The sequence below is a fragment of the Pleuronectes platessa genome, chromosome 2, assembly GCF_947347685.1.
Source record: "Pleuronectes platessa chromosome 2, fPlePla1.1, whole genome shotgun sequence".
NCBI lineage: Eukaryota > Metazoa > Chordata > Actinopteri > Pleuronectiformes > Pleuronectidae > Pleuronectes > Pleuronectes platessa.
Window position 1 is genome coordinate 18,573,583 of NC_070627.1, and position 14,874 is coordinate 18,588,456.

The window sequence follows — 14,874 nt, forward strand, 5'->3', positions numbered from 1 at the left end:
TAAACGTGAAGGAAAAAACAAAACATGTGTGGTGTTTGATTTTAAGAACGTCGTTATAGACTATGCACTAACACAGAAGTCAGAAAGAGAAGGTTAAAATGGTAACTCTTTATTTACAATAGTTTACAATAGTTTCACAGAAACAGTTTGCACCACAGTACAGACAACGCTTTCTTAATAAGGGGATAGGACAACCCAGGATCAGAATAAACGAGCTGTATCACAATGAGCATTGTTGACGTTTTTAATCCGAAGTCTTTAAGACGCAGACTAACGTTAGGAACTTGTGCCTGACGGCATCTTCAGGTTCTCCTCAAGACATGAACGTCCTGAGCAACAGCAAATGATTTCAGGTCTTGAAATGCCTTTTAAAAAATAAAAACACACATCAGGACCTGGGTGATTGCTGGGTAGGAACCAATTGACCTACATTTGTAAATACCAGCAGACGGATGAAAAGTCTTGATCTTACAAACAAAACATTTGTCATGTGTGTTAGTTGTTCCCTGGTCAATTCATTGATTCTGCATTGTAAAACCCATCCCGGACTAATATCCAAGGTTGTGAGTCTAAAATCTGTTACTCTACAGTATGGCTTTTGTATAATCAGTAACATGTAGCCTACACAGACAGGCCCAACAGCAGATGGCACATGAATATCAAAGCTTAAAAACTTTCCTCCAGATTACAGCAAGTTTCAAGGGAAAAATGTGTCCCGAAATTGCTGCATATGGAAGTAACTAAATACTGCTGTGAAAATCTTAGCAAGAGGCGGTAAGAGACTGAGGTCTGTTCTTCTGATCTGACCCTTCAGAGACAAACATAACAGACTGACCCTGCCCACAGTACTCTGCTGACATCCATTTCTCAATCTTACAAAAGACCTCAAACCATAGGGCTTAGTTGAGACAAGTCATAGCAGCACTTGCAACACCCTCGCAGTGTTAACCATTCAAACAAACACACACTCGCATGCATAATGTCAACTGGTCACTTGAGAGAATCTCTAACACCACTATTCCAGTTACGATAACTTTTTGCTCTGTTGATACTCTCATAGGACGGCCACAGGGGTTCCCTTCTATAAATATATTTGTCTCTGAGTTGAGCATGAAACATTTGAAAACTGAGGAAACGTTAAATAACTGAACTACACAACCCTCTAGCCCTGTTCTGAAATCCCATTGACCACATACAACAGAAGACACCTTTAGTGAGAGCTGTCCCGTTATCTGAATCTTGTGGATTAACTGGGTCTTTTCAAACTGTGAAATAACAAATTACTTTTATATGAAAGAACTTCAGATGACATAAGAACCCCATTTGAACAGCGTGAAAAAGCTCCACTTGTAGTCAAGCAACATCTTGATTCCCAGGCTGGAAGACAGCTTGTGAAGTAAAAGAGACAAGCGTTTAGTTCAGTTGTAGGGGCTTAAAGCCTCTGTGATATTTTTGCACAGTGTCATAAATAACAAAACAGAACAACAGACAGATGAAGCAGATGCAGACTCCAGTCTCGTATCATACATCTTTGTTCTATTAGTTTATACCTCAGCTTAACACTATAGCACCATCTGAAGCAATTAACACAAGGCTTAACTTACTTTCTGTTTATAAACGATTAATTATGTAATGTTTTCAGAGGCATCTTAGAGAAATAAAATCCAATTTCATCAGAAAGACATACCTGTCCCTGTGACAGAAGAGTCAGATGGATTTAAAACTAAGAAAAAAAGTGAGAAAAAGTGCAAACAGTCTTTCCCACAGATCCCAGCATGCCCCATAGTGGGTGGCAGTTGTGAGGGTTTTCTCTCTATATGGCAGTTCAAATTTTTCCAGTGTTCACGAGACACCAAGTCCCAACAGTAGCGGTTTGCTGCTATGCTAATATCATCTACAGAAAAACTTCTATTCAGTGATTGCCTTACGCAGAGTCTGTAGGGAAGCAGAAACAAACCTGGGTAAATCTAAAATAGCACTCCAACTGTTATCAAATGGAATAAGGATTTGGGATAGGTCCACCAAAAGTGTATATAGAAAATGTGGGTTCATGGCTGACCATGAGGGACAGAGACGGAAGGGTCCAACGCCTGATACTGAGGAGGGGTCAGTCCAACAAGGGTAGAGTATCAGGAGAGGAAGTGGTAAGAGTGCATGGTTCAGATTGAGGTCAATCTTGCAGGTGCTTGCGTGGGCCCACGCGGGAGCGGTGGGAGCGGCGGGCATCTGGGACTCCATGTGTCTCTTGGCAGGTATGGCAAATATATGACTCTGGCACGTGGCTCTTGCGGATCTTGGCGCAAGAAAGGTGGATCCAGGTGTTGCACTTGTTACACTCGATCATGGCCCGACCCGCAAAAGGCTTCATGCAGAAACATGTGACCAGGTCCCACGAGTCGTCATCTGAAGAGACAAGAGAGAATCCACTGAGTCAAGTTTGTCCACATTGTCAAACTTATACCAATTCAATATACACAACAAATCAAGGTCTCACCTGAATCTACCATGATGTCCTCATCCTCTCCTGACCCATCTTCGTCTCTGAACACCACCTGTTTCCCCTGTCGGAACACCGTTCTGCTTCCTGCTAGGCCCTCCACCTTCTGTACCTTCACCACTCCTTCTTCGATGTCTCGACCGCCCCAGTTACTGTGCTCCTCTTTGGGCTCCTCCTTGCAGGTGGACGGGCTAGGCAGATGCTGGGGGTGGATGGGAATACTGATATCATCTTCAGGCTCTTCTTTGATCATTCGGCCACCGAAGGACACAGGGAACTGCATCTCTGGTACTGGCGAGATCTCCTGCTGAGTCTCATCGACCTCGCCGACCTGATGCTCCCTCTCCTTTCTCCTCCTCTTCTTCAGCTTGTCGGATTTCCTGCGATCGTCTGGATGGAGGGTGGTGATTGTTTGCTGCAGAAGAGGAAAAAGAGTGTCACATATATCAAAGGGGCTGAGAGTGAACAAGTAAAAAGGTGAGATGTAACACTAATTCAACTAACATCTCTCTTGATGTGACTGGACAGTGTGGCTCCTGATTGTGGACGTTTCCTGCTCCTGTCCTGTGGGACCTTTGGAGGGCGCTGTGGGCATGAGGCCGGAGGTCCTGAGGTCCAGCCATCACTGTCAGCTGTGCTGCCTGTACTGTTGGGGGGGCTGGAACTACTACGCAGTGGAGAGTCCTTTAAAAATAAAAAGGGACAAGTGGCAGTCAGTGGGTGAAAAATCACATCAGGAGATAAAGCTGATGTTAACAGGACAATTCTTTACAAACATTCAACAATAAGACGATAATTATCAATCAGTAAATTGCCACTGAACTAAGCATTAGCATTATATTGTAGCAACACTTTCTCAGTTCGTGTTTAGGTGAGTCAGTCCAGCAAGCTCCTGTCTCTGGACTAATCAGGAAACTGCATGGTAAGGCAGCCATTGAAGGCAGAACAGTAACAAAGTCCGTCAGGAACGTTATCTTTAATTTAATACAGGAACTTGTGTGTACTGTTGTGGAGACGTTTAATAAAACAGTGCCTCTTGCTTATTTGTCCCAATGTTATAAACTATTTAGCAGTTTGCCAAATGCAGCTAGATTGCCGGTGCAGCATCAGACTATAAAGATTTGACTATATTCAATTATTAGGCAAATGCTTTAACTGAAAGGTTAACCATGGAGTCTATACATATCTACTTAACAATTTTAAATTCATCCATATATTATCTCAAATCAATTGAATCTTTGTTAAAAGATCGTCTTCATTTATTCACCACAAACCAAACCTCTTGATTTAATTGAACATAGTGTAAGACTTGTAAAAAGCAGCCATCTATTTACTGCCGTCCTTTTATTTGATTTGATTTTTTTTTTTAATGTTTCTATACATTATGTAACTCTAAGAAATATTCCTTATGTGGTCCCACAAATATGTGCCAGCTTCGCAACAACGAAACAGGTGTTTATGTGACGGTGCATGTAAAGGAACGATCGGCTTCGTTAACTTACCTCTTGGGGGTATGGGATGTAACCGGCGTAGGCCAGGACAAAAGTGCAAAACTTGTTAAAATCCTCCACTGTCCTCCTCCGTCTGAATGGCGGACTGAAACCCTGAAACACAGTCAGGTCGTTGAGACACAAGCTGGATCATACCAACACATCTCGACATGGCGTCAACACTAAGGGCTGATCGCCGCACTCACTCTACTGACTGACACTCAGTGCTGATTCGGGACGAAACACAACAACAACCAGCTGATTAACAGGGGATAATGTTTGATTATCTACTGGGTTGTTTCTTTCTGGACTCGCATGTGAACCTCCTTTACCAACCCCCACTGATTAGCACATTTAAAAAGACAGCTAACATTAGCTCGGTCGGCTAGCAAACAGCAGATAAGAAACTAATGCCAAGGGGCTAGCTGCAGGCTAGCGTCGTTTGAGTTCTACCTGACGAACAAAACTATGAAGGTATAAACAACTTCGCATTGAAGACAACCAAGGAGCCTAACAAGCTTCAGTGTAGCTCAAGAGTTAGCTGACAATACACGCATGTAGCGTCGTTAGCCTACGTTACTGTTAGCATGCTCCGCAGTGATGAAGAAGTGTTTTCTTTTCGATCAAGCCTCAAGCTAACGCTGGTTACAAACATGCAATCAAAGTTCCTGACAACGTACCGTCTAAAGAACCGTTAACGACTCACTCACATTCAACGAATTATTAGGTTTTAAACATGAAAGTTAGCTTCACGTTTATAACTTCGGCAGCAGAAGCTACATTATGTAAACAGTAAGCTAACGCTAGGCAGCGGCTACTACACCGTGTGGTGACAGACCTCACGCTGGTGGGGTTGACGTCTGCTAACGTCGTTAGCCGTGACTGCAAACTACTCAGCATGAAACAGCGACATCGAACACTTACCTCCGACTGAAATGCGTGAGAGGTCGATGGGTCGATGTCATCCATCTTTACCGAACACCCGACCACCTGGCGTTTGGATACCGTGACAGTCTACAGCGGCGGGCTGCTCGATGCCACCATAGACACTGAGTACACAGAGCTAATAACTAACGCTGAAGCTAACGTTAACGGTACCTATGCTAAACTCGAAGCAACAGCGTTCACTCAGTTTGCCACCAACGAGAACATGGCTCGGACCAGCAGCCACTGATCCAGCGTCAGCAAGTCGGATCAAAGTTGTAAAAAAAAAACGTGTCTCCCGTGGACGATTCTGCTCCGTGTCCATCGACCTCCTGCCCGGTAACGTCTCCGTTTCACTCAGTGAACTGACGGCAATCGCCGCTGCTGCTGGGGGAGCGGTTCACTTCAGCTGTCACTCCTCTCTTCTTCTTCTCCTCTGTGTACATGGCAGCGATCGGACGAAAACGGCGCCTTACCGCCCCCTTTGGTGTGGAGTCTGTGTCAGGTTCTGAACATGGACTGTATATTGTCTGACTGAATGATTGACTAAATAAATAACACCCTCCAGACATGTTTAAAGATGCATAGACTATGACCGCTTTGAAAAATAATTTACTACTGGACCCGGTACTTACTTCTTGTTCATAGACACACACAAATACACAAACCCTCCGTGAGCCTGTGAAGTATTACACCTCTTTCCCCCCAGATGAAGCCTGAGTTGTATCAGCAATGTGTTTCAGGTCCTTTTCTGGCCACATGACGTTGTTCCTCCTGATTGGTTTGAATGCATTTCTCTCATTGCTCTGCAAACTGAAAACCCAACACTATTCATCATTAAAGTACTTCACAGATAAGGTTGTTGCCGTTTTCTCTCTAGCTACTTTGGCCTTTACATCACTTTGGTTTGGTCTCATCACTGCAGAAATCTGAGTTCAAAAGCTTCTGTGGACTCTTCTCCACCACTGCTTCTTTCCTAATTCCGATCTGGCTGCCTAGTACTTACTCACGGTAACTGGTTTGCATCTTATGGTCTGATATCCATATTTCTGCCTTAAAAGTTGTATTTTGTTATATTACTCAACAGCTGTTGTTGTCCTTGGTCGACCTCTTTGATAAATGCTGCTTCTTGCACCTTTCTTTCTTTTGGTTTGTTTTATGGTCTATGACCAAAGTTTGTGTAATGATGATGCCCTGATCGATTATTCCTATTTTCCAAGGTCCAGAATTTTCTACCATAGACTGCTCTCTGGTTTTCATTTCGATGTATCCCAGTCTTCACAAGGGAATCCCAAGGATAAACCCAAGTGTGGACATTTGGAGCTCTTTAAAACACCTGTCATATGCTTATTCAAATATGTTTGCTCATTTGAAAAATAGGTGGCTTTTCATCCACAGATTGTTTATAAAGATGGACGACGCGTATCTACTACATACAACATCCAATGCCCTCTGTGGGAGTCTAAGTCCTCTGATAAACTACAGCAGTGGTTGGCAAGTGAGTCAAACCGAAGGTCAAAATCACAGCTGACACTGACACAGACATGTGGTGATCTCAGTCAGCCTGTTTGGCAATTTGTCCTCTCGATGCTGCAATGCTCCAGACTGAGCTGAATCGCAGAAATCTCATTTTTAATAGTTAACTCAGGTCTGTAAATTGTGTAAACCTCTGAAATAGGCAACAACGTGTGATCAATTAATGAAATCATTCAAACGTATGCATTAACCCCATATGTGAACAGCAATAAAACTAAATCCGTTTCATTTCAGGAAAAACATTAATTATAAAATATATTCACAGAGAGAGAGAGAGAGAGAGAGACAGAGACAGACAGACAGACAGAGAGACAGACAGAGAGACAGAGAGACAGACAGACCATTCCAAACAGGTAGGACCGTGGTAACACCAAAGAAGAAGAGTGTTTTGCCAGAAACTTCTGTTCCGGAGCTGGGAGTGTTTGCGGGAGTTCGGGAGTCGCTCTCAGCTCAAACTTAACATATCTTTCAGACCTGTCCTTTTGAAAATGTCGGACAGCAGGCTCATTTTTTCTGGAGCTTTCTCTCGGAGAGGTTCACCTCCGCCGCGGTAGAGGTGGAGACCATTATGGTGGCGTATCAAGAAGAAAACAAGAAAACAAACTCCGCACCGTGCTCAGCTCCGAGATTCATCTGCAGAAGATAGGTCTGTCACTTTGGTTTCAGCTAAGTAGCTTTAGCATAGCGGTGCTGAGATTGTGTGTTTCTGCTGTGACCTACAATGAGCTCGCAGAAGTATGTCGTAAAAACATTAACAATGTGAGATCAACAGTAGGAGGATATAGTGTAACCGTAGCTGTTATGTCCCGTTTATTTGATCCCGTCATCTTGCTTTGTTTAGTAGTGAAGCAATAGTTATAACCAATGAGAGATTATCAAAAAAAAATCCAACAATGAGATTTAATTTGTACAGCACTTTTCACACAATGTCACAAGGTTCTTTATTATGTGACAAAATGTTGCTGTTATTTTCAGCGTGAGCTGCTTTACAAATGGCACCCCATACTTTATCAAACTAAGAATGGTCAACACACAGACGAAACCAAGTTTAACTCTCACAGCCTAAGTTGCTTAATGACAAAAGTAATTTGTCATTTAAAAGTGTATTGTGTTTGCACACCATGTGTGTCAAGGCGAGATTATAGCCAGCATATTTGTGTTTGTCTTTCCCCCCTAAAATAGATGTTGGTGTATGCACCAGAGCAACCACAGATGTCAGTGAGCAGCCACCTGAGCCAGGCACTGAGGCCGACCACGAAATTTCAGACACGCCGGCTAAAAAACCTAAAGTAGAGCCAATTGATTTGGTCGTGGGTTTAGGATCAGAACCAAAACAGGTCTTTGACTAAGGTCTACCAATAGGAAGGCCACCACTGAAAATGAGCCCCCACTGACGAGGCAGAGAGGTGGAGAGGACCTGATGCCAGCACCAACTCTGGTCCATCAACCCTGGAGTCAGTGATCGTGGTCGACAGCTCCAGTGACGAGCGCACGGTGTTATCAGGCCACACCAGCACAGGTGACTTACTTTAAAAGAAAATGTGCTGCTGTTTGCATGGAAGCAGTATGATCATGTTAAAATGGGGATTGGTGTTGACTCCAGTTCAGAGGTATTCCAGTTTTCAGTAACGTGCCTCATTCATTCTTGTTCTGTGATACAGACACTTGTTTCAGGATAAATCTTGCTACACAGTCACTTTTATAGGAAAAAGTGGATATCATTCGTGCTTCACTGTCAGTTTATTTTCATTTGCTGTAATAAAACATGATTTCAAGATTTTAAATGATCAACAGACTTGATCTCCTGGATTTCATTTGTAGTCTCTTGATAATGTGTCTTTACTCGTTCACTGTGTAGGATAATAGCCACAGTCATTGTGAATAATAAACAGTACTTTCACTAACTTTAACCAAACAGTAGTTGTCATGTTCACATAATGTAAGAGCTTAGTTTTAAAATGTTGTTGTTTAAAATTACAAAACAATGTGTATTGTGATACAGAATTTTCCAGAGTCATCCAATGTCATCAGCCTTATGGGGTCATAGGACTCTGTAGGTTGAAATCATTCTGTGACTTTTATGTTTTTGTTGTTTCCTTGTTGTTGACGAGATACACGCACATATTTTTCCTTTAGATGATAAATGGGAGGGCACAAGGGATTCCCTTGGAGGTGCTGCTCATGCAGAAAGCCGCAGGCGAACAAGTGACTGTGGGAAGATCTCCAGCCGTGTCGATAATGGACTGGTACGATCTTGACCTGATGCCAGCACCAACTCTGGTCCATCAACCCTGGAGTCAGTGATCGTGTTCAACAGCTCCACTAACGAGAGCACGGTGTTATCAGGCCACACCAGCACAGGTGACTTACTTTTAAAGAAAATGTGCTTCTGTTTGCATAGAAGCATGATGATCAAGTTAAAACGGGGATTGGTGTTGACTCCAGTTCTGATGTATTTCAGTTTTCTATTTGTGATTAAACAAACCAGAGATGATATGTAAATGAAATGATTCAAACAAATACTTATCTTTCAGCCGCCGTTCAGGCAGATGGATTTTACTTAATTGTCATGAAGCTATCTGATGATTTTTCTCCACTGAGCTATTTCCACAACATCTGAAATGACTCCATATGTTGAAATGCGGTGGTTGAAAGCCTTAGAAATATGAAAAAGTGGATGATAAGTTAATATACCAAAATGTCAGTCCTGGAAAAAACAAAATATTAAGTTAGAAGTAGTGATGCTCCTTTTTTTCAACAACTATATTAAACCATGTGTCTGTGTCTGTGTTCATTGGTGCAGCTGAATACCAGGCCAAGTACTTGGAGCTTGAACTGGGTCAAGGAGGCTTTGGCTCAGTTTATGCCGGCAACAGAAGGTCTAATGGTTTACCAGTAAGTACATAATAAATATGATGTGATAAAATAACACGCAACATGCTCCTCTCAGGTGCTTGAATTTGAGTTTCACTAAGGTTCTACTGGTATTGTTACCTCCACCAAGATGGTTGGGTTTTCTGGGTTAGGGTTTGTATGTCCACAGGCTTAGACAAAAACTACGAAACAGTTTTTCACAAAACTTGGTGGAAGCATGGGGCATGGGCCCAGAGAGAGCTCCTTAAAGTTGGGAGCTTCTCCAGTTAAAGGGTTGGATCAAAGTAATTTATGGAATTTTTGTTAACATTGCGTGATGGGACTTTTTCCCTACCGAATAAAGCATCGATCTTGATGAACAAAGTTGGGCACATTTAGAGAACTGATGTGTGTGTGTGTGTGTGTAGTTTGATGCAGCTTGATTGAATTTAAGGGGACTGGTGTGAGCTCTACTGCACGCTGATCGTTCTGATTTGTTCTTCAGTATATAAGACAAGAATCGGGACAGATCCAGAATTTTATTGTTCATTTTATACATTGTGAGTTACGACGTGTTCTTTTCAAATAAATATATTTGTTCTAATATAAATCAGGGTGCATACACATTTGGACCAATGGGTTTCCATGACTTTTCAATAACTTTAAACCAAATTTCCATGACCGAACATTTTGTGAAATCTCGTTGTATACGTGAAAAAGTGACAAAATTGAGTATTTAAGCTAACAAAGACAATTCCAAAGCATACAGTATACCCACTCCAAGGAGGAGTTTGATGAATTTGTAAATATATTGAATTAAATACACACACAATGCTTCCATCACTCTGAAGTACACTTCAAATGACCAGTCTGTGGACCTTCTGGACACCAAAGTATTCAAGAGACCGACATTCACACAATCACATTAATTGGAAATCAAGCTGATTATCATGTGGAAATCATTTCTAAATACCAACTATAGAGAGAATCGATCAGTATGGTCACAAATAGGTATTACAGGAACTACAAATGAAAAACAACATTGGCCATTGTGTACAACAATTTGTCCCAAATCAGAAATGTGTGGTCCGATCTAAACACATACCAAGCTATTTGAATACACACACAACATATTTGTGACATTCAATGTGTACGTGTCCAGATTGGTGGGTGCATGTGAACACAAGGAAAACAAATGCTGAAGCTTGTATTCATGGTGTTGAAAAACAATAATGAATCTGCAGCAAAGAAACTCCACATCATTTGTTTTTTTAGACGTCTGAATCATATAAAACAGTTGATGGGATCTTGTCATTTGCTAAACACAGCAATCAACATGTGTTTCCCACAGAATCCGATTCAATGTGTGATGGCAGCTGGGTGTGTGAGTGAGAAAATGAGAGGGGCAAGGCTGACCGAGAGAATCTAAGCACTCAACAATTTAGACAAAACACTGATATAGATCTTTTATGCTATCATGAAAAATAATAACAAAAATAATGTCATAGAAATTAATAACTAATCTTGGAAGCAGAGACATGGTTTCTTTACCTCATACTACAGTACAGTAAGTACGTGGCGCTATGACCCTAATTTATGTGTGGAGATCTTCAGGTCAGAATCCTGATCATAGGTAAGAATTTGGGGGCCGGTTGGATAATGCAGAGTGGATTTACCAAGTACTTCCTGTTTCATGGCAAATCAGTAGGTGGCGCTATGACACAGAGGAAATATTGACACATAGAGCTGTTCAGGCTTTGACTCTGATCATGAGACAGAAGTTTGTTCTGAGCCTCGTAGTGTCGTCTGTGTAAGAAACAGCCAAGCACAAATCTTCAATCAGTTTAGAAATGAATCTATAAAACCGTTTTGATCCAGTTTATAAATAATTTATAAACGATGTGCTGAGATCAGTCATCCAATAATCCATGTGCATGATTTACAAGTGTGTGGGTCTTTATTGACAGATTTTCAAAAGACCTTTTTTTGCAGGTCCAATGCAAAACACAATGCAGCATTCAATTTAGTCTAATGGGACTTGCTGTATTTCTTCAGTTCAGTTGACACAATGCAACATTTTATTAGAGATATATCGAAGCTATGTTATACTGGTTTGTTAAGAATCAGTAGGTATGATTCTTCTACTTGGTATAAAACGCTTTTAAAGAATGTACATATACATTGTAACCGTACGCTTCACAAATATTAACAAAATGGATTATTATTGCAACCATTAAAGTTGTAAAACAATACTTGCCTCCTTTTGGCAGTAGGTGGTGCTTTCCCTATCACCAAAAACAGACTAATAAATCTATTCAGGTCAGAAACGCTTGTTTTTCTTCAGATCGTATTAAATCTAAAGACATCATAGAAAAGTCAGTGTCAGCTAACACTGACCCTGTGTAATTAAAGCAAACTGACATCAAGGAAGTCATGGCTTAATGATACACAATGATACATTATGATTCCCTTTGATACACAACTTGGATTAAAAGGGACCCGGCTCTGTTTTCATTGTCTATATCTTTACAGTGAATGAATTTCATCATTCAGTTTTTCAGGTTTTTCCCAATTAAATTGTTTTTGATCATCACAGATCCTGATTAAATGTTTTCCTTTGTTACTTTCTGAATAACAGTCGTTTTTGTATCACTACCCTTCTAATGCACAACATGGGTCAAAAATGACCTGAATTTATTTAATTGTTTTATTTCATGCATGAGTGTTTGTTTGCTATATGTTTGAAATAAATATATTTGATAATTTAATATTATAATTTTTCATAAATTTTTGATTACTACAATTCATTATTTTTCTTTCCTACTTTATAAGCAAATGTAAGTTAAGCTTTTTTACATCACTTTTACACACATGGGTAAAAAATGACCCACACAGTATGTATTCACTAGGGAACACCTACCAATGTATGATCATATTTGTATGAAAAACTTGACTATATTGATTGTATGATTATATAATCTTAATCTACAATGCAATACAGTTCAACTCCCAGCAGTGGTACGTTTCATTTTCTATATGTAATGAAGACAAACATGTCATGAGATATTTTTCAAACTGAACATTTTAATAGTCAATGACACAGCTCATTTGTATTTACATATTTAAAACTGGGCTGTGGGGTACTACAGCAAACACAGTTTGCATCTGATGGCTTGTTCAGCACCAAGCAGACTTCACAGGTCCAGTTAAGCGGGTTGATATCCCCAAACCCTGTTGATGGAGAGAGGGGGGTGGTGGTTGTGGAGCAGAAAGAGGGGAGAAGCTGAAGGTGGGGAAGGTGGAGAAAGGGGAAAAAGGGGGGAGAAGAAAGGGGGGAGAAGCTGAAGGTGGGGAAGGTGGAGGCGCTGATGGGAGTGACAGCAGTGATGGTGGAGGTGGTGGGAGCAGAAAGAGGGGAGAAGCTAAGGGTGGAGAAGGTGGAGAAAGGGGAAAAAGGGGGAGAAGAAAGGGGGGAGAAGCTGAAGGTGGGGAAGGTGGGGAAGGTGGAGGCGCTGATGGGAGTGACAGCAGTGATGGTGGAGGTGGTGGGAGCAGAAAGAGGGGAGAAGCTAAGGGTGGCGAAGGTGGAGAAAGGGGAAAAAGGGGGAGAAGCTGAAGGTGGATAAGGTGGAGGCGCTGATGGGATGGAAATGCGCTAAAATGACAGCAGGATGCGTCTGGCCGTGGCACTCGTCAACCCACAGGGCTGAGCACCAGCAGGCTTGGCCTTGATCTGTTTCCTCACTGGGGCCTATGGATCAGATGAGCCAAATTAGTCTCCAGTTTAATTAATAACATCCAGTCGCTGTCAAGTCAGAAATTCATTGCTAACCTACTCATGGATGACAAACGTATGACATTGAATGTACACAAAGAATGACTATAATTAACTTATGTTTACTATAAAGTAACTCGACTCAGGTTTTAATGTGTGTGGTTCTCACTAGCGTACCAGATATGGTGTTCCAGAACGTGTGTGAAGGCTCCTGACTGCCGCTGCCCCTCCATACATGGTCTTCCCAGGGTAGAAGGGTGGATATCCAAGCTGGCTGGAGTTCAGTACTGTGCTGTTTAATGTCGACTGCAAGAGAAAGGCTTACATTAGTTAGGGTTTGAGCAAAACTCGTTCACTGGGTTATTAATTAATGGCATCCTCAAAAATAAACCCATTATTATATTATACATGAAATAACAAAGTACATTTAAACTCCAAAAATCGTTTTACTCAACTTCGTTTTATTATAAAACTGTGGTGGGCTGATTGCTTCTACTAATTAGTATAACAATCCCATAATATTTCATGGGATGGTAATATTTTTATTATACACTGACAGACTCACAGTGAGGATGAATAGACACCCAGATACTCACATTGGAAATGGGCAGTCTGTCTGGAGTACTTTTCAGACTGAGCTTGAAAGGCTCAGGTCCAGAGTTTGTTTCGTCCATCTCTGTGGACCAAAGCTTGGGAAGAGATGCCGTTTTTGAAGTGCGGACATCTGAAAAGCAAAAGGAGATTCATCTCAGACCAGTTCGAATTCAGTCTGAATTCTATCTCCATTCATAGGAGAAATAGAGTCGCAAACACCAACTAAACAGGAGCCTCTACCTACTGCAACACAAATAATTGATGACATTTTCAATCTCAGCCAGTGCAAAGAAATCCTGTTCAATCCTGATTATCACACAAGACCAGTGATGAATGCCATTTTCACAGAAAGGATTCCAACAGTGTCCCTAAGAAACTCAACAGACTGTAGGTTTTCATTCCAATCAATCACCTGGGCAGGTGATTTAACATCTATTTAAAAGGTGCATTAAACGGAAGTTGGAGTGATATCTTTCATGGAACTTTGCTGTTACCTTTGTCAGAGGCGCTGGAGGAGAACCCATCAAGACGAGGAAGTCCCTCTTCGCTGCCATTGGGAGGAGGAGGAGGCGGCGACTGGCAGTTCTGGTCTGTCCCTGATACAGCAACCCCTTCTTCAGAAGCATCTTCATTCTTGAAGTGTTTCTGCAGCCAGGAAGGAACGATGCTCTGGACTTTTTCTGTCAACCAACGGATGATGGCTGACTGCTGATGATGAAACACAAAGAACTATCAACTTTACACATATATTTTATTCAACACCCCCACCCTGTCAAGCAAGGTAACAACATTTGTAAAAAAACAACATTGGCCATTGTGTACAACAAATTGTCCAAAATAAGAAATGTGTGGACGCCAAATGCCATGTCAAGACGATATAAAGACTTCCACTGTTAAGACTAAGTTATCAGGAAAGTGGAGTTTTGAATAAAGACTGTGATGGTGCAAACACTGCATGTCTTATCATGCTCCTGCTTTATAACCAGCAGAGTTGAGTCAACCTCTCTACAACAGAAAAGCTTAATATTTCAAAGACAATTGAGCATAAGAATGGGATAATCAATGTGTATGGCTCAGACAGGCCCCAGACATTTGTGTGTACTTCAGACACTTCTGCATTGTTAGCAACTTAGACAACTACAGGAGCATTATTAAATAAGCACTTACTGGTGACAGGGGGGATGAGGCTGCTGCTGGTACTGTTT

At 41.5% G+C, this 14,874-nt stretch overlaps 1 protein-coding gene and 1 long non-coding RNA gene across 2 annotated transcripts; one reads left to right on the forward strand and one right to left on the reverse strand.

Moving 5' to 3' along the window:
- Positions 1-93: 93 nt before the first annotated feature.
- On the reverse strand, positions 94-5,360 carry phf13 (PHD finger protein 13). Its single transcript, XM_053441541.1, has 5 exons — positions 4,912-5,360; positions 4,000-4,101; positions 3,002-3,181; positions 2,495-2,912; positions 94-2,403 (listed from the first exon to the last, which is right to left on the reverse strand). The coding sequence occupies exons 1-5, from the start codon at positions 4,954-4,956 to the stop codon at positions 2,171-2,173; spliced, it is 978 nt and encodes a 325-aa protein (XP_053297516.1). The 5' UTR covers positions 4,957-5,360; the 3' UTR covers positions 94-2,170.
- Positions 5,361-6,750: 1,390 nt separating this feature from the next.
- LOC128425435 (uncharacterized) lies at positions 6,751-14,620 on the forward strand. Its single transcript, XR_008333132.1, has 5 exons — positions 6,751-7,093; positions 7,630-7,966; positions 8,584-8,808; positions 9,251-9,342; positions 14,173-14,620. It is a non-coding gene; the product is annotated as an uncharacterized LOC128425435 (long non-coding RNA).
- The last annotated feature ends 254 nt before the right edge of the window (positions 14,621-14,874 follow it).

Excerpts from the sequence above, each read along its gene's own strand:
- phf13 (XM_053441541.1), bottom strand. The coding sequence starts at position 4,956 with ATGGATGACATCGACCCATCGACCTCTCACGCATTTCAGTCGGAG. Across the intron at positions 3,182-3,999 it reads ACATCCCATACCCCCAAGAG|GACTCTCCACTGCGTAGTAG; the intron begins GTAAGTTAACGA and ends TTATTTTTAAAG. Across the intron at positions 2,913-3,001 it reads CCAGTCACATCAAGAGAGAT|CAAACAATCACCACCCTCCA; the intron begins GTTAGTTGAATT and ends CCTCTTCTGCAG.